General features: G+C 43.1%; 7 protein-coding genes across 9 annotated transcripts; 3 read left to right on the top strand and 4 right to left on the bottom strand.

Annotated features, from left to right (window-relative positions):
• Positions 1-4: 4 nt before the first annotated feature.
• Positions 5-1,085, bottom strand: LOC6592520 (transmembrane protein 170A). The gene is made up of 2 exons (XM_002017642.2): positions 793-1,085; positions 5-727 (listed from the first exon to the last, which is right to left on the bottom strand). The coding sequence occupies exon 2, from the start codon at positions 539-541 to the stop codon at positions 149-151; it is 393 nt and encodes a 130-aa protein (XP_002017678.1). The 5' UTR covers positions 542-727; positions 793-1,085; the 3' UTR covers positions 5-148.
• Positions 1,086-2,293: 1,208 nt separating this feature from the next.
• Positions 2,294-4,254, top strand: LOC6592521 (deubiquitinase DESI2). 2 transcript variants are annotated; one of them, XM_002017643.2, is made up of 5 exons: positions 2,294-2,363; positions 2,619-2,807; positions 2,870-3,178; positions 3,238-3,326; positions 3,392-4,254. In XM_002017643.2, the coding sequence occupies exons 2-5, from the start codon at positions 2,670-2,672 to the stop codon at positions 3,471-3,473; spliced, it is 618 nt and encodes a 205-aa protein (XP_002017679.1). In that variant the 5' UTR covers positions 2,294-2,363; positions 2,619-2,669; the 3' UTR covers positions 3,474-4,254. The 2 variants fall into 2 exon arrangements, with proteins under 2 accessions (XP_002017679.1, XP_026841340.1); XM_026985539.1 differs by lacking the exon at positions 2,294-2,363 and adding an exon at positions 2,393-2,409.
• A 477-nt stretch (positions 4,255-4,731) lies between these two features.
• On the bottom strand, positions 4,732-8,044 carry LOC6592828. Its single transcript, XM_002017644.2, has 3 exons — positions 7,776-8,044; positions 7,337-7,723; positions 4,732-7,272 (listed from the first exon to the last, which is right to left on the bottom strand). The coding sequence occupies exons 1-3, from the start codon at positions 7,833-7,835 to the stop codon at positions 4,903-4,905; spliced, it is 2,817 nt and encodes a 938-aa protein (XP_002017680.1). The 5' UTR covers positions 7,836-8,044; the 3' UTR covers positions 4,732-4,902.
• A 1,867-nt stretch (positions 8,045-9,911) lies between these two features.
• On the top strand, positions 9,912-10,949 carry LOC113565059 (proteasome subunit beta type-5). Its single transcript, XM_026985285.1, has 2 exons — positions 9,912-10,079; positions 10,141-10,949. The coding sequence occupies exons 1-2, from the start codon at positions 9,933-9,935 to the stop codon at positions 10,831-10,833; spliced, it is 840 nt and encodes a 279-aa protein (XP_026841086.1). The 5' UTR covers positions 9,912-9,932; the 3' UTR covers positions 10,834-10,949.
• Positions 10,923-11,385, bottom strand: LOC6592830 (U7 snRNA-associated Sm-like protein LSm10). Its single transcript, XM_002017646.2, has one exon. The coding sequence runs from the start codon at positions 11,383-11,385 to the stop codon at positions 10,942-10,944; it is 444 nt and encodes a 147-aa protein (XP_002017682.1). The 3' UTR covers positions 10,923-10,941.
• Positions 11,386-12,598: 1,213 nt separating this feature from the next.
• On the bottom strand, positions 12,599-13,446 carry LOC6592831 (pre-mRNA-splicing factor Syf2). Its single transcript, XM_002017647.2, has one exon. The coding sequence runs from the start codon at positions 13,410-13,412 to the stop codon at positions 12,732-12,734; it is 681 nt and encodes a 226-aa protein (XP_002017683.1). The 5' UTR covers positions 13,413-13,446; the 3' UTR covers positions 12,599-12,731.
• Positions 13,447-13,649: 203 nt separating this feature from the next.
• LOC6592829 (periodic tryptophan protein 2 homolog) lies at positions 13,650-17,552 on the top strand. 2 transcript variants are annotated; one of them, XR_003408464.1, is made up of 11 exons: positions 13,650-13,667; positions 13,722-13,834; positions 13,893-15,158; positions 15,223-15,562; positions 15,618-15,763; positions 15,824-15,971; positions 16,045-16,279; positions 16,345-16,506; positions 16,876-17,092; positions 17,160-17,436; positions 17,490-17,552. XR_003408464.1 is itself a non-coding variant. In XM_026986087.1 (10 exons), the coding sequence occupies exons 1-10, from the start codon at positions 13,650-13,652 to the stop codon at positions 17,359-17,361; spliced, it is 2,847 nt and encodes a 948-aa protein (XP_026841888.1). In that variant the 3' UTR covers positions 17,362-17,491. The 2 variants fall into 2 exon arrangements, 1 of the variants encoding a protein (XP_026841888.1); XM_026986087.1 differs by having other exon boundaries at positions 17,160-17,491.
• The last annotated feature ends 12 nt before the right edge of the window (positions 17,553-17,564 follow it).

Below are 17,564 nucleotides of genomic sequence, written 5' to 3'. Positions count from 1 at the left end.
TTCTTATACGCATATCTATGAATTTTTATATTTGTTGTCGAGCATCTTTCAAGATGTTCTGCGAAAAACGAATAAAAAAAGTATGATAATGATTACAAAAGAAAATAGCAAGCGACGAACGTTCTATGATGAAATTTCAGACCATAATCTAGAGCGTGGCCAAGATTCGGGTGAAGCCCAGGCATGCCGAGACTATGGTCTGTCCAAGACCCCAGACCATTGCATAAATAGGTGACATGGGCAGGCTGGAAGCGCGATGCACAAATGCAATCACCGCACTGCTAATGATCCCACTAGAAGCTGGGGACAAGAATCCCATGACCAGAATTAGTATGGAGAAGAATCGACCGAATTTATGCTTTCGAAGCGTGACAAACGCCACAAGGGCGGCACAGGTGTGGATAAAAATGGATGAGAAGAGGGCCCACAGAAATAAGTGGTACCACATTTCGCGAAATGTGTTTAGGCGAGCCTGTGAGCGGAGTCCCATGACATCGGCGATGGTGTCCAGCTCATCGGTGTCATATGCTTCGGAAAACATGGCGATGCGCAATTTTGACCTTAAGTTTTGGAAGAATATCGGGCTTGCTACTAATTACGTTGCTAATTATTGCTTTTCCGTTCCTCTGAGTTGGTCATTTGTGTGCTCTGCTGATTGATTTCTCCTCCGACACGGTCCGAGGGGGATTGTTCATGTCAATGGTGCTATCAAGTGACGTTCGTAGACCTGTAAGTTTAAGTGGATCATGCTTTAGTTCTGTTGACCTTTTGGCAGACTCGTACGATACTCACGCCCACACATGTGGCCACCTCACCCTCATTAGCTTGATTGTTGCTGTTGGCCGGAATGCACTTTCTGTGTTACTTGATTACATTAACATTTTTGCTGTTTCCTTTTTGTAAAGTTTTCTTTTGTTTGATTTTTTATTTGCGTAGCAATCGATTTGGCATTCAATACGCCCATTCAATAAGCGACTTGCTTGCGGCAGTGAATCTTTAAGTCATAATTTTTGGCCAGCCCTTTAGGATGGGGGCATGTGTGCCGTTCAATATTGTCCAAATAAAACACTGATTCTATTTTAATTATTATTTAATTTCGTGTTTTCCTTTTAGCAACTGGAGTGGAACGACGTGGAAATGGGCCAGTTCGGGAGTAGTCAGCTGTGATTCATAAGTGAACCAGCTCCGATAAATGAGCAACATAGTCGCACGACATGGCACGGAATAAATTATAAATTATGTAGGCAGGGCTAAGATTAAAGTATTTAAAATAAGCCAGGCACGTAGAAAATTGATTCATTAATCGGATAAAATTATGTGGGCAGGGTTGATGGTTCTATCAAGCTAGTAATATTCCACGGAATATCAAAAACGAGGAATATGTATAATAGACCTTAAATTCTTCAGTATATTTTTGAAATGAGCTAGTATATTTTGGTATATTTCTGAGGGTCATACTGTATTTTTGTCATTTTCATCAATCTATTAATTTAATTTTCAATGTTATATAGAAATTCAATAAATGCAAGTATTTCGAATAGACCAATCATGTATAGAATTGATTCATCAATCGTACAAAATTAAGTGGGCATGGCTAAATGTTCCATATAGATAGTATTATTCAACGGAACAAAGAATATGAGGAATTGGTCGTTTTTTTTTAAGTCTCATTCCATACACAAACATGTTGCTAATTCCATGCACACATACCCTGGGGGAAATGAATGTTATAGAGTGGTGAATACGTTTGTCTTCCAATGCTCAGTAGGTATCAGGATCGACATAAATATATACAAGATACTAATAAGGTACTTGAATATGTCTAAAGAATATCAATTTGAGAAAAGGTCTTAATAAATTACGTTTGATTTACATATACAATTAGCGAAATAGGGTGTACAAAGGCCTATACACGCATCATGTCTTTAAATACCAGCAACATTGCGACTCTTTTTTTGTTGAACTTTTTCGTTTAAACCTTTCTTTAGTCAAAATACAATAAAAGCAAGGACTAAAAACTAACCAATTGTGTAGAAATTGATTCATCAATAGGCTAAAATTATGTGGGCATGGCTAATTGTTCTATATAGCTGGTAATATTCGACGGAATATGAAAAACGAGGAATATGTAAAGTAGAACTCGAATTCGTCAGTATATTTACGGTATATTTTTAAAATGAGACTGTATATTTTGGTATAATTCTGAGGGTCGTATACCGATAAATGACAACAATCCATAAACAACAAATTTTGTGTAAACTAAAAAAAAAACATAAGCGGAAGTTGAAGGAACTCTTTTGCCTCTTATAATTTGTTAAATTTTTGTTCAGAGTATGGGATGCTAACAGGCCCTTACCAGAGGTGTAAGTAACTCTCCTGCTATGACACATTTCTGAACCGCAGACATATGTAAGTACGTACATATGTCGTGTTTATACTTATGTATCTTACGCACTTATGTATGTACGGACAGATATGCATACATATGTGTGCGTGAATCTGGAAGGCATTGTGCGGTGACTCCACCGATCGGAGAGAATCAGTTATAGGGTCCACATGCATATGTGCACTAATGTGACAGCGCCGCGAACAGATTAATTAATTGCCCTTCATTGCAGACTGTTGCAGAAGTATATTCAGCCCAACCACACCAACAACGCATTTAATCAATGTTCTCCAACGGATTGCCGTGCAATCTGTCGTTTCCGAGCTGTCTCAGTGTTCCAAAAGACGAGATTGGTAATGAAGAGCTCTTGCCATCCAATATGGGGACTAGAGAGCCTGTAATCCTCAATGTCTACGATATGGTGAGTAGTTCTCTGGTACTCCAAGAATATCCAATTTGATTTGGGATTTGGGGTATTTTCAGTACTGGATCAATGAATACACAACGTCAATTGGTCTCGGCGTATTCCATTCCGGTGTAGAAGCATTCGGGACTGAATTCGCCTACGGTGGACATCCATTTCCCTTTACAGGGGTATTTGAAATATCTCCGCGAGATCACGATGAACTGGGGGACCAGTTTCAGTTTCGGCAAAGCATTCAAATAGGCTGCACCGACTTCACGTACGAGGAAGTGCGTCGGATTGTTGAGGAATTGGGCAATCAATTTCGCGGCGATCGTTACCACCTTATGAACAATAATTGCAATCACTTTTCTGGCTCTTTGACACAGGTATGATGTCACCCTAATTAGGTGCTACAATTCCAATATAACTTACGGTTTGGTTTCAGATACTCTGCGGCCAAGAAATACCTAGCTGGGTCAATCGTTTAGCGCATTTCAGCTCCTGTGTGCCATTTCTACAAAGGTGTTTGCCCAAGTAAGCGGCCTTCATATTTCATTGTCCACTTGTACTGTACGCCATTGTATTGCTTCTGATTTCAGAGAGTGGCTGACACCGAATGCCTTGCAGCAGAGCATAACCACAATCCAAGAGCGCGAAGACTCTGACAACAGTCCTCTTTGAGACATTACCTGATCGAAAATACGAAAATCACTTGCGAACACCCCCCCAAGCGATCATACAAAGTTCACTCCCAATTGCAGTCCGAAGACCAACATTGTTAAGTTAAATTGTGCGAAATGACGGGTTACTCAAATTTACATAGGCATATATACATATATACATTCATTTCCAAGCCAACAAACGCCCCAAATCCAAACAAGAAAGAAACAAAAACAACTATTATTAATAGAATTAATTAGACGAGATAGACATATACATATACATACTTACGTACATGCATAGATACATAGATACATATACATGCGAAGTGACTAAATTATTGGCTATTGTAATTTGTATTTGTAATACGACTATTCAGAATTAAGATTAATTATTAAGTGGCCGGTTAAATCTAAGTAGCAGGCGAAGTCAGCAGCAGCAATAGCAGCAGCAGTGTCATTTATAGAATTTTAAATTAATAACTGAAAGAAACATCGAGAAATCATTATTAGGCACTTGCTAAATTGTACTAACAAGAAAAAACCACAACAGACATACATATGTATATGTGGGTAAATGATATCAAATGTTGCCCAATTTACTGGTTTACGGAGGGGGGAATTTTATTTTTTGAATTCCCCGACCGACCATTGGAACTCGATTATGGAATTAGTTTTCTGTTTAAATTCGTTGTAGCATTATACAGAGCGCTCTCATAAGCAGCCGCATGTCTATCAAAACACCAAAATGATCTGTTATCAATAAATAATATAAATATATGTACTTGACATTCTGATATTTACACATGCATAAATACTATTATTAAACATTTTTAAAGAAAAATATATTTTGATCGAAAACATTTTTTTTGGATTTCATTCAGCTGTTTAGAGCCCAACTACCGATGATCATCAGGTGCACCTTAACTTTGAAATACTGTTATTTTTTGCGTACCAATGTCAAAATATTGTCATTAAGCTCAGAAATACCATCCCATCCCTATTGGGTTGAATATGTATAAATGTGAAACTTGCTTAAGCTCCGTCCAGCCTCCGCTACGCATAATTTTCACATTATAAAGACTAAAATTTAGAAATGCTTGCTAAAGTCGATACTTCGAATTTATTAATTGGGGCAGTGGGCCATTCATTCAAATACTCCTAATAACTGTAGTATAATTTATGGTAATTATGGGAAGCTGCCAAAATTCTGCTCTAATCAACTTAGCAAAGTCACTCAAATAAATCCCATAAGATGCCAACAAGTTTTGCGTGTAATATTTATGTGTATATTTTTAAAATCCATCTGGACAGGATTGGACAATTGAGAATAAATTAATTTGTTGCTTTAGTACAGTATATGATTAAAATTATGATAAATATATTAGGAATAGCTATGTACAATAGAGAAAAGTTACATCCGATTGGTCCTCCAACTAGTCCTTGTCTGATCAAACCAGACTCGAGACATTATTGTATAAGCCAATGGCTGACAATTCCTCCACATCGATATCGTCCGGTGGCAGGCGGTTCTGCCAGGCAATCGGATGTATGCTGGGGTTGGGCGTTGCAAGTCCTTGGGAATGGGGCGACTGTAGAGGCCTATAGGTGGCTCGATTAACGTATTCTCCGCTCATAGATATATTGGATTGGGGAGTGGTGAGCACTTTTCCCGCATAGAGCTCTTCATTGCGATAGAAATTTCCATTTGGTACGTAGCCAGAGCTGATCCGCCTGTGCTGATGCTGTGGCTGAGGCGGCGGGGGCTGGGGGCGATGTGGCAGCTCATGGAAGTAGGCATCCTTTGGAATGTGTCTGTCGGGGAGTCCAAATTGGGGAACAATTCTGTGGGGTATGCTGTATGTTGGTGATGGGTTCAGCGAGGCAGCTTCAATGTGCTGGAAATTGTTGTTCAGATGGGACGGCGATCGCGAGGCCATCAAAGTTGCTGGCTGTGAGTCCTGCTCCTGTCCCTGCTGTTGATTAGAGTCTATTGTGCTCTGCAGTTGGGCCACCATGCCTCTGACCTGGCCCACATTGGGCTTTTTGAGGCATTTGATTTCGCTGTTTCTGATCTCCACTTTGTTTACGGTCTCGCTGCCATTCTGCCTGATCTCCGCTTCTTCGGCATACTCCATAATGGGGTTCGAGTAGAACATGTTCGGTATGGTGGGAAAGCTGTCCTCCAGACAGAGCGGTTGTCTCTTCGTTAGATTTGAGACCCCTCTCTGACTGCTGGAGTGCGGCTGTCCAAGAGCTGCTACTTCGCAGGCCTGTTCTTTGTACAATAACTTATCGCCACAGATTCTGTCTACACTCTCGTTAAGGGCAGCTTCCTCCTTGCTCAGCTCCGCGAAGGAGGCGTCTTTTCTCAATGCCTTGATCACGGAGTTAAGCATGTTCTCTCCTCGGCCGATTCGATGATAATATTTGTGATAGTCGCCTGGGGGTGGGTGACTGCCGGTCGGTGATGCCTGCCAGTCCCAACTGTTGGAGTTCTGGGAGGGATTTGACGTCTCACTGGAGTTGGGATAGCGCCGTAACACGTGCGTGTACTCATCAAAGTTGGGGCTGTTTACACTCTCCTTGTCTTCTTGCAGTCGGGCTGAGTCGGCTCCCGGACTTGGTTTATACGGAGGGGAGAGCGAGGAGAGCTGATGTTTGCTCTCCTGTTCGCTATCTCTTTCCATAATCAACGTGGTTTTCTCCAGTAAAACCCCCAATCGTTCCGACACTTTCAGGAAATCTAGCTTCAACTCGTCGAGCTTCGAATGCTCCAGATGCTCGACTTTTTCCGTCTCTTTGGCCTCCGCCCGGCATGGAGCCAGATCAACAGCTGCATCTTCTCTGGCCGCATCCGAGTCGTCATCTGTGTCACTATCGAGCTCTACTTCGGGTGATTGATGAACAATAGCTTCTACTGCCTGATCCTCCAGGACATCCACACTTCTGGAGTTGGTAAGCCTGCCAGTTTCATAATTTTTCTCTAGCTCGAGCAGTTCCAGGCTTCGACAACGCGAAAGTGTCCGCTCGATCCTTGAACTTTTGTTTTGGTTATCGTATGTGGATCGCATGGGCTCACCTCTTCGCAGAAACTCGTTGAGATGCTGCCTCTTGTTCTCGCAGCGCAGCCGATCCTCGATCATTGTTCTCGTTAGCTGCTCTATCTGGTCATTTGTCTTAATGGCCAAGGCTTGGACCTTGTGACCCAAACGCTCCTTAGTCTTGTTCACGTACTTCTTCAGGCTCTTGCGGTTGCAGTTAAGTTTGTTTTCAATGTGACGAAAGAAGGGACCACAGTAGCAGGTGTTGCCCACGCTCACGGGCCCCTTGTGTATGTGCCCGGCTAGATCCAAAAAATATTGCTCGCCCGGCTTCAGTGGGTCTTTTGGAAGGGTTTCCAGCTTTGGTGAGGGAAATGCTCGCGGATCGGGAAAATAGTGGCAGCCATAGGGCGACCAATTAATGCCCTTATCCACTACATCCCTATCCCTATCCTTGTCGGACCTGCTGCCCTCCTTGTGCTTTTCTTTGCGGTTTCGGATTTTCTTCGGTGTATTCAATATCTCAATTATTTCGCGATAGTTCTTTCTGATGGCAATGTGCATTGGGCAATCGCCTTGAGCGTTTTTGATTCCCAAGCGAGCATCAGCCTCGAGAAGAATTCTGGTTAACTTTCTTCGGCCCATGGCGCAGGTGATGTGCAAAGCGGTGTCTCCGTTTAGGTTCGTCTTGTTGGGATCGCACAAGGCCGAGAGCAAAATCCGTGTGACCCCGGCATGCCCATAGCGGCAGGCTGTGTGCAAGGGCGTGTCGCCATACTGTAAAGCCGATGTGAAACATATTACAGCTAGTAAATAATTACAAACGAACCGTCTCGCTTACATTGTTCTGCACATCAGGATCGGCTCCAGACATCAGCAGCTCCCTGGAGCTCTGATTGTGCCCGTTCTGGGCAGCCAAGTGCAGGGCCGACAGACCCTCGTGGTTGACAACCCCCAACGTGCTATTGTGTAGGGCTTCAATTGTGTTGGCCACCCTTGCCTTGAGCCTGCTCTTCTCTTTGGGCTGCACCTTGGCTGCGGGTGGGGGTGCGCAAATCAGTTTAACACAGCGACTGAAGCCTCGACTGGCCGCCTCATGGAGTGGCGTGTTCCCGAGACTTGACTCCTTGGCCATGCGGTCTGCATTGGTGGACAGGAGAACCTCCAAGCGCCGGTCGTCCCCTGCGACCACTGCCTCATGCAGGGCTGTCCAGTTGCTGGAGTCGGGCTGAAATGTTCAAGGGTTAAGCGCCACACAACTTGGACGTTGCTGAACTCACCCCAGAAATTGCGTTTGGCAGAGCTTCCTGTTTCTGAATGCGGGTCGATCCATGCTGCATCGTCTTCAGGAAATCAAGACACAACCACTCGAATTAAACTACCTCAGATGGCTGTGGCCATTGACCATTGATCTTGTCGGAGCCAGACATCAAGACTGTCAATTCTGCGATTACATACAAGTGTTTGCTTGTATGTGTCCCATGTACGAGTACGTAATGGCGTACACGTAGTAATTACAATTTCAAATCAAAATACTCGTTTGTAAAACCGTTTTAAGAACCCTATCTAACACACAACTTGTTTCAACTCGATCCAAGAAGTTTCTTTCTTGGCACTTGCAAGAACTCGGCGATAGAATTACATGTATATCCAGAGAGACTACATTTCACTTAATCCTCAGGTTAAAGCCAACTTGAAACTGCGTCTTGCCACAATTGCGATCCGATCCACTTTAAATTGAATTCTAAACTGCGCGCCCTTGTTTACACACTATTCGTGTCAGCTAGGACGCATGCGCACATGCTTCTGTTGAATCAGATTTCCAATTCCGTTTTTTGCACTATTTTGCCTATGGAACGGAACTATGGAACGCCCAGGGAGATAATTTGGCTAAGCCAGGCCTAAAAGAAACTACAAGAAGAAAGCCATTCGGGCAAAATTGGCAACAGGTTTAGCCAAGAGTGGCCATATGCGCAAATATCGCCTCATTCAGGCTTCTCGATAGTTCAGTAAGTTCAGGATTATACGATAAGACGATATATCGGTATATAATGGTATAATTTCATAAATTTTATTTTCAACGTTATATAGAAATGCAATAAAAGCAATGACTAAAAACTAACCAATTGTGTAGAAAATTGATGCATTAATTGGATAAAATTATGTGGGCAGCGCTGAGGGTTATATTTAATTAGTTATATTCCATGGAATATGAAAAACGAGGAATATGTAAAGTAGAACTCGAATTCGTCAGTGTATTATGGTATATTTTTAAAATGAGATGGTATATTTTGGTATATTTCTGAGGGTCGGACGGTATAATTTATTGGGTCACACCTCTAATGAATACCCTGGGGGAAATGAATGTTATAGAATTGTGAATACGTTTGTCTTCCAAGGCTCAGTAGGTATCAGGATCGACATAAATGTATACAAGATACTAATAATACACATGAATAAGTCAAAACATATCAATTTGAGAAAAGGTCTTAATAAATTACGTTTGATCTTCATAAAAAATTAACGAAATAGGGTGTACAACGGCCTATACACGCATATTGTCTTTAAATACCAGCAACATTGCGACCTTGTTTTAGCCAAAATACAATAAAAGCAAGGATTAAAAACTAACCAATTGTGTAGAAAATTGATTCATCAATGGGCTAAAATTATGTGGGCATGGCTAAATATTCTATATAACTAGTAATATTCGACGGAATATGAAAAACGAGGAATATGTAAAATGGAACTCGAATTCGTCAGTATATTCACGGTATATTTTTAAAATGAGACTGTATATTTTAGTATATTTCTGAGGGTCGGACGGTATAATTTATTGGGTCACACCTCTAATGAATACCCTGGGGGAAATGAATGTTATAGAATTGTGAATACGTTTGTCTTCCAAGGCTCAGTAGGTATCAGGATCGACATAAATATACACAAGATACTAATAATGTACTCGAATATGTCTAAGGAATATGAATTTGAGAAAAGGTCTTAATAAATTACGTTTGATCTACATATAAAATTAGCGAAATAGGGTGCACAAAGGCCTATACACGCATCATGTCTTCAAATACCAGCAACATTGCGACCTTGTTTTAGCCAAAATACAATAAAAGCAAGGACTAAAAACTAACCAATTGTGTAGAAAATTGATTCATTAATCGTATAAAACTATGTGGGCATGGCTAAATATTCTATATAGCTAGTAATATTCCACGGAAGATAAAAAACGAGGAATATGTAAAATGGAACTCAATTTCGTCAGTATATTCACGGTATATTTTTAAAATGAGGCTGTATATTTTGGTATATTTCTGAGGGTCGGACGGTATATTTTATTGAAAAGCGGTCACACTGAGCTCCAACTTTTTGTTTGTCATCCGCATTGAATTTAATTTTTAAAAAATTTTAAAAAAGTAAAAGCAACAATGGCATTGGCTGAAATTTGTAAAATCTCCAATGCTTCGTACATGAAGCCCACTGCCTGGACTTCGGCCGATGCAAATGAAGACTTGAAGACATTTTCATGCAACTTGGCGAACCCCTACACATTGGCTGCTCCGCCATTCGAGAATGTGAGAGCAAAAATTACTCGCTTACACAGAAGGTAATTTATATTTTCTTGTATCTTTGCAGCCTATGCTCAATTTGAATCAAATTCAAGCAAATTCTGGTAAAACCGGCATCAAAATAGATTTCGATCATGGCACCACAACCCTTGGCTTCAAGTACCAAGGAGGCGTAATTTTGGCTGTTGATTCACGCGCCACTGGAGGCCAGTACATTGGCTCGCAGACAATGAAAAAGATTGTGGAAATCAACGACTTTCTACTGGGAACTTTGGCCGGTGGTGCTGCCGATTGTGTTTACTGGGATCGTGTCCTGTCCAAGGAATGCCGCTTGCACGAGCTGCGCAACAAGGAACGCATCTCGGTAGCCGCAGCCAGCAAGATCATGGCAAACATTGCCCACGAGTACAAAGGAATGGGTCTCAGCATGGGCATGATGCTGGCTGGTTATGATAAGCGTGGTCCCGGCCTTTACTATGTGGACTCTGAAGGTTCCCGCACGCCTGGAAATCTATTCTCCGTCGGCAGTGGCTCTTTGTTCGCTTATGGTGTGCTCGACTCTGGTTACCGCTGGGACTTGCAGGATAAGGAGGCGCAAGATCTGGGCCAGCGTGCCATTTACCATGCCACCTTCAGAGATGCTTACTCTGGTGGAATCATCCGAGTCTACCACATGACCCCAACTGGATGGATCAATGTTTCCAACACAGACTGCATGGAGCTGCACTACAAGTTCAAGAGTGAGAAGGAGGCTCAATAAAGAGAGTTTTGGAACTGTAGGAGAATATAATCATCCAGTCGAACGAAGTTTGTACACTATTGGAAAATAATAATAAAAACAAGCGGGAATAAATGTTTAATAGGCTTTTCATTGAATATTAGATTGGTTTTGTTCTTTTTCGGATCTCTGTTGGGCTATCATCTCTAGAGTCTCCTTGTGTCTCATCTCGGCTCGCTTCTGCTTAAAGGTGCGCTTGGTATTCCTTCCGTCCACACGTTTTCTTCGCAAGACACCATGTTCCATTGCCTGGCGTAGCTCTTGCGCCACATCAATGTCCGTCGGGATGTGAATTTGCCGGATCATGCGATTGCGAACCATAAAATTGTCGAAAGGATGTTGCCCGCCATTGCGGTCAATGAGGACGGCATTTGAGAGCTCACAGGTCATGTGTCCGTCGGCTATATCGACAACTCCAGCCACAGAAGTCTCATTTCGTAGGTCCATCAGCACAGAGTGTCCTTGCAGCATCACAGGCCAACAGTTGAGAGTGTTGGCAATTAAATACTTTTCTTGTGAACTGAATTTCTGCATTTTTATAGAATTTGCTGCAAGCATGCAAGGAAACTTAAATTATCTTCGTTGAAAAAAAGGTTTAAACGAAAAATTTCAACAAAAAAAGAGTCGCTATATTGCGTGCAAGCCGTAGTATAGGTCTTTGTATACCCTATTTTGTTAATTTTATATGAAGGTATAAATATTGATATGAAGATAAAACGTTACTAATAAAGACCTTTTCTCAAATTGACATTTTTTAGACATATTTATGTATATGATGAGTGTTTTGTATATATATCTCGATCCTGATACCTAGTCGTGGTCTCTGCAAGAAGACAAGCTTTAAAATATCGTTGAAATATTGAAAATAATATTAAAATATATTGAAAATAAATTGTTTTTGCCGGGGATGACAAAAATATTCATAACTCTATAAAATCCATTTCCCCCAGGGTATGTATGCATGGAATGGGACTCATTGTTGTCAACCGGTTATGACGACTAATTCCTGGTTATTCTTTCTTCCGTCGAATATTCCCAGCTATATAGAACATTTAACCATGCCCACTCAATTTTATACGATTGATGAATCAATTCTATACATGATTGGCCTATTCAAAATACTTGCATTTATTGGATTTTTATATAACATTGAAAATTAAACTAATATTAAATGTCAGCGATGTTTTTTGAATTACAGGTGGAGAACTATCGATTGCACTGTCGATGTTTTTCGAAAACCTATCGTATACTACCGATGGTGCCCACTATCGATAGCAGTGTGACCGCGGACTTATCGTTAAAATATATCGTCCCACAGAAATATTTCAAAATATACGGTCTCATTTGAAAAATATAACGAGTGGTGCGCGCCAAATCGAACATTTTTGAATGTGAGCTCCCGGTTATGGTTGCAGCTCGGATTCGTCCATCGTGGCGCGGCTTATGGAGTCCGAGGCGACTCTGTTCAAGTAATGCACCCGCGACGCGTCTCGAGGACGAGGGAACGCGGCTTCTCCACCCCCCTTCCACAAAGCACGACGGCTGCCATCCACGCGGGTGATCTCGATGAGATGAGCCTCCGCATCGGACCGACGCGAGAACATGCCCCATTCCCCACGTCTTTCCATCGCACCAGACGCCAGTTGCCGTTTCGAGGGGGCTTATATGAAAGAAACCGGGAATAAATGTTTGAAACTAACACATTTCCCCTTCAGATGTCGCTTTTGGTAATTACATAAAAATGTAGTTAATATGTAGCAGATGTGTAGATTCAATGATACAGTTATGATTACAAATAATTCGGATTTTCAAATAATTATAATTATTTCCAGATATCTGGAATTAAAACTAAGATTGTAGAGTGGATTGCTGCCTTAAGCCTATATAGCTGTGCCACGCTCCAGATTTTGCTTGATCTCTGCAGTGTGCTCGCCATAGAAACGGTCCAGCTTCTTGTTGAACTTGGAGTTGCGCTCGTTGATGAAGTCCACATCAGCGTCGTCGTTGTATATGCGCCTTCTCGAGTACTTCTTTCTGCGTTCTATTTGCTGGTCCAGATCGTTGACCATTTTGTTGATGGCTGCAGGAGTGTCTTTTGTCAGGGCATGCAATGTTGTGTGTGGACCTCCGTAGAAGGCCTCTCCGAGCTCGGCCTTTTGTTTCTCATACTTTTCCATGTCTCGTGCGGGCATACCTTTGACCAGGCGGCTGTATTGCCTTGCTGTTTGTGCCTCATACGTGGAGAAGCCTAGGTCGGGGTTGTCCTTGCGTTTTTTCTTCTTTTCGATGCGTTCGGCATCGATGGCGGACACCTCCAACAGCTTCAGGCGCTCATAGTCCTTGCCGGCGGCTTGGGCATCTTCCCGAGCCTTGTCATCTGCCAGAAGCCATTCTGCTTGGCGTTTACGAGCTTCCCAGTTTTTGGGCAGTTTTTTACGGGCGTCCTCCGCCACAACTTCCTGATGATTGTCTGTGCGGGCTTCCTGCCGTTTCTTGTGCAGATCGAGCAGACGCGCCTTGCGTTCTGCCAGTTTGTCCGAAGCAGATTTGCTCTGCTCCATTGTTAAATTTTTAGTGAAACTAGTTTAATTATTAAAATTTTGTGAATTTCTTTGTTTATCTTTCCTTGTTTTCTTCTTTTTCTTCTCTGGTGTAAAACCACGTTGGCATCTCCAACAGAACAGCTGTCTGGCAACTAGTTGGCAGGGCCACCATTTTGCGCGAACATGCGAATGTACTGTTTATCACCCAACACGTGCGAGGTTTGTTTTGTTTTTAGCTAGGAACCAGCCACCAAAATGAAGTTTTCGTACAAAGTAAGTTGCTATAACCTGTATAGAGCACTTAACCCCCAACCTCTGCTGTTATAGTTTTCCAACTTGTTGGGTACAATTTATCGCAATGGTAATTTGGTCTTCTCGCCGGATGGCAATTCAGTTATTAGTCCCGTGGGCAATCGGATAACGGTGCACGATTTGAAAAAGTAGGTTGCAATAATTTAATGGCCAACCGAATTACATTACCCTTAACCATCCCATCAGCAACAAATCGCGCACCCTTTCGTTGGAGTCGCGCTATAATTACACAAACATTGCGCTTTCTCCGGATGGAAGCCTGCTGATCGCTGTTAACGAGCAGGGCGATGCTCAACTCATCAGCATGGTGTCCTGCACGGTGATACACAGACACAAATTCCAAACTGGCGTGCAGTGCATCTGCTTCAGTCCCGATGGAAAATATTTTGCCGTGGCGCGTGAGAATTTGGTGCTCATCTTCTGCGCACCAGGAGAAATAACCGGAGAGTACAACCCGTTCGTGCTGAAACGGAGCTTCCTCGGTGGCTATGATGATGTTACCTGGCTGGATTGGTCTTCAGATTCGCGGCTACTGGCCATTGGCTGTCGTGACAGCTCGACAAAGATCTGCGCTATCAACTACACAACGAATTTCCGCACTTACAACTTAACTGGGCACACGGATGGCATTGTATCCTGCTTCTTCGAAGCCAATAGCTTGCATCTCAACACAATCAGTCGGAATGGACAGCTTTGTTTGTGGGAATGCAGCTTGGCCCCATCGGATTTGGAGGATCCAGAGAAACCCGAGGTGCAAGCTCCAAAAAGCAGGAAGCTGGAGCAAAAGGACTCGGACAATGAATCCGAAGACGATGTAGAAAACGTGGTAGAGAAGCAGGCTTTAAAAGAAGACTCGGCAGCTATCGCCCTCGATGTGAATGAACTGAAGGATGAGGCAGCTAAGAAGATGCATCCCTTCTTTTATAAAAAGCTGGCCCGACACTATCTGGCTGATGAACCCCGCAAAGAGCAAAGGGATGTCCAGTTGACGGCAGCCAACTATAACAGGCGCACTAAGGTCTTGGTCGTGGCCTTTAGCACCGGAGCATTCTACCTCTATGAGCTACCCGATGTGAACATGATTCATTCGCTGAGCATTTCCGACTATCCCATCTCGGCGGCGATATTCAACTGCACTGGTGATTGGGTGGCCTTGGCGTCGCGTGAGATCGGACAACTATTGGTCTGGGAATGGCAAAGCGAGCAGTATATTATGAAACAACAGGGCCACAGCAGCGAGATGACCTGCATTGCTTACTCTTCAGATGGCCAGTACATTGCCACTGGCGGTGAGGACTCCAAGGTGAAGCTGTGGAACACCCAAAGCAGCTTCTGCTTCGTCACCTTCAGTGAGCACACCAGCGGTGTGACTGGCATTCAGTTCAGTAGGAACAAGAAGTTTTTGGTGAGCAGCTCCCTGGATGGCACAGTGCGTGCTTTTGATGTCATCAGGTAGGTTTTACACCGTACAGTTCTTACAGAAGACGATATCTAACATATGTTGATTTTCGTATAGATATCGAAACTTTAGGACCTTTACCTCACCGAATCCCGCTCAATTTTCCTGCGTTGCAGTGGACTATTCCGGCGAGCTAGTAGTAGCAGGCGGGCAGGATATCTTCGACATATTCCTTTGGTCGGTGAAAACGGGCAAACTTCTAGAGATCATCAGCGGCCATGAGGGTCCAGTGGTCTCGTTGGCTTTCTCGCCAGTAGCCACATCTTCCACTCTGGTTTCCGGTTCTTGGGACAAGACAATCAAGATTTGGAACTGCCTGGAGAGCAATAGCGAGCATGAAACCATCGATGCTGTCTCAGATGTCACAAATGTGACATTCAGTCCCAGCGGTGAAGAGGTGAGAGCGAAAGATATGCCGCACCTAGATCATACTACAATACACTCCTATTCAGATTGCTGTGGCCACATTGAGCGGTAACATAACCATTTTTGACATCAAATCTGCCAGTCAAGTGACCAGCATAGAGGGACGCAATGATCTGAGCAGCGGTCGCATGGAAACCGATGTGATAACAGCCAAGAAGAATGCCCAAGCCAAGTGAGTCATTGTAGCAATCGAAATCGTTCAAGTTTCAATTTAAGTCAATTACGATTTCAGTTACTTCTCTACCATTGAGTACTCTGCGGATGGGGAGTGTCTGTTGGCTGCTGGAAAGTCTCCCAATATTTGTATTTACCATGTTAAGGAGGCTATCCTCCTCAAGAAATTCCAAATCACTCAAAACCACAGCTTAGATGGCCTGAATGTAAGAATTTTCCAAAAGTACATTGTTTTAATGTAATATATAAATGTTTTTTTTTTGCTACTTATTAAATTAGGATTATATCAGTCGTAAGAATTTAAGCGAATTCGGCAATATGGCTTTAGTGGAGCAACGCGAAGAGTTTGAGGGCGGAAAGGTTGCCATTCGATTGCCAGGTGTACGCAAAGGAGATATGTCCTCCAGACGCTTCCAGCCCGAGGTGAGAGTGTTCTCTGTAAAGTTCTCGCCCACTGGTCAGGCCTTTGCAGCTGCTGGAACGGAGGGTCTCTGCATCTATGCCTTGGATAAAGGTAAGCTATATCTAAGGGTATAAGATTGTTTTCCCATATTTTCACTTCATTTTGTTTCCCATCAGGCGTTGTCTTTGATCCGTTTGACTTGTCGCTGGAAGTGACGCCGAAGGCGGTCCATGAGTCTCTCAAAAAGCTGGACTTCACAAAGGCGCTGGTTATGTCCTTGAAGCTAAATGAACCCAATTTGATTGCTTTGGTGGTGGAGCGTGTGCCGTACAGGGATAGTAAGTAGAATGCTAAATCGTTTTTTATACTATTCATGGGCCAGTCCTTGTCAGTTGGGCAACCTTCGGCCTTGCCGTGTCTAAAAATAGCAGCGACACACTCACCAGAGGCGGTCGCCATTGCCCTGACTCCATTTTTCGATCGAATGTGCAAATTTGCACTTTTGCTGTGTTAATAAACAGTTTCAAGGCTCTCTCGGTTTGCCTTGGTTAATAACCCCTTGCAATACCTTCCCCTTTCACATATATAAATGGCCGTAAACTGGTCATAAACTGCTCTGCCATCTGCCCAGCACGTGTCTGCATTGCATGCATATGGAGTGCTTGTATATTCATGCCAATTTTGCCTTCCTACTTACATCTTTCTAGTCGAACTAGTCTGTGCGGATCTGTCGGCAGAATTTGCCCAGCGCTTGTTGCAGCAATTGGCCCGCCTCTTGCAATCCACGCCACACATTGAATTCTATCTGCAATGGAGCTGCTGCCTACTGACACTGCATGGAAACCAGGATGGCGTATTCCAGCACACTGGCCTGCTGGCCCTGCATGAAATCCTCTCAAGAAAATACGAAACCCTCAATAAAATGTGAGTATTACCATCCTTCCCTTTCTCTGAACCACTGAACTTACTGATTCCTTTTATATACTCACAGCTGTGACTATAACAAGTACACTTTGAGGGTTCTCCTGGACAGGGCCGACCAGTTGGATCAAGGAAATGAGGGAAACAAGAGCACCATGGACGGGGACAGCGATGATGATATGCTGCTTATTAGGACAAAAGAGAATGGGTCATCACAGATGCAGTTTAGCGACGAGGAGGAGAGTGCCACCGAATCCGAGGATGACGAATAGGAATGTTGTTCGATACATCCGCCTTCGGTCCATTGTCTTGTTGGTTGTGTTTAAATGCAAATATTAGTTTGTTTGGTAAATGTACGCGACTTTTCTTTTATTAAGAATAAATTTAAAGCTTTTCCTAGAACCCTATTCGAGAGCTCACCGAACTATGATCAGCTTAGTGAACACCGCAACTTAAGAGATGGAAAGGATACATA

The sequence above is a fragment of the Drosophila persimilis genome, unplaced genomic scaffold (assembly GCF_003286085.1).
Source record: "Drosophila persimilis strain 14011-0111.01,24,50 unplaced genomic scaffold, DperRS2 tig00000002-arrow-pilon, whole genome shotgun sequence".
NCBI lineage: Eukaryota > Metazoa > Arthropoda > Insecta > Diptera > Drosophilidae > Drosophila > Drosophila persimilis.
This window is presented reverse-complemented; position numbering and strand designations above follow the sequence as displayed.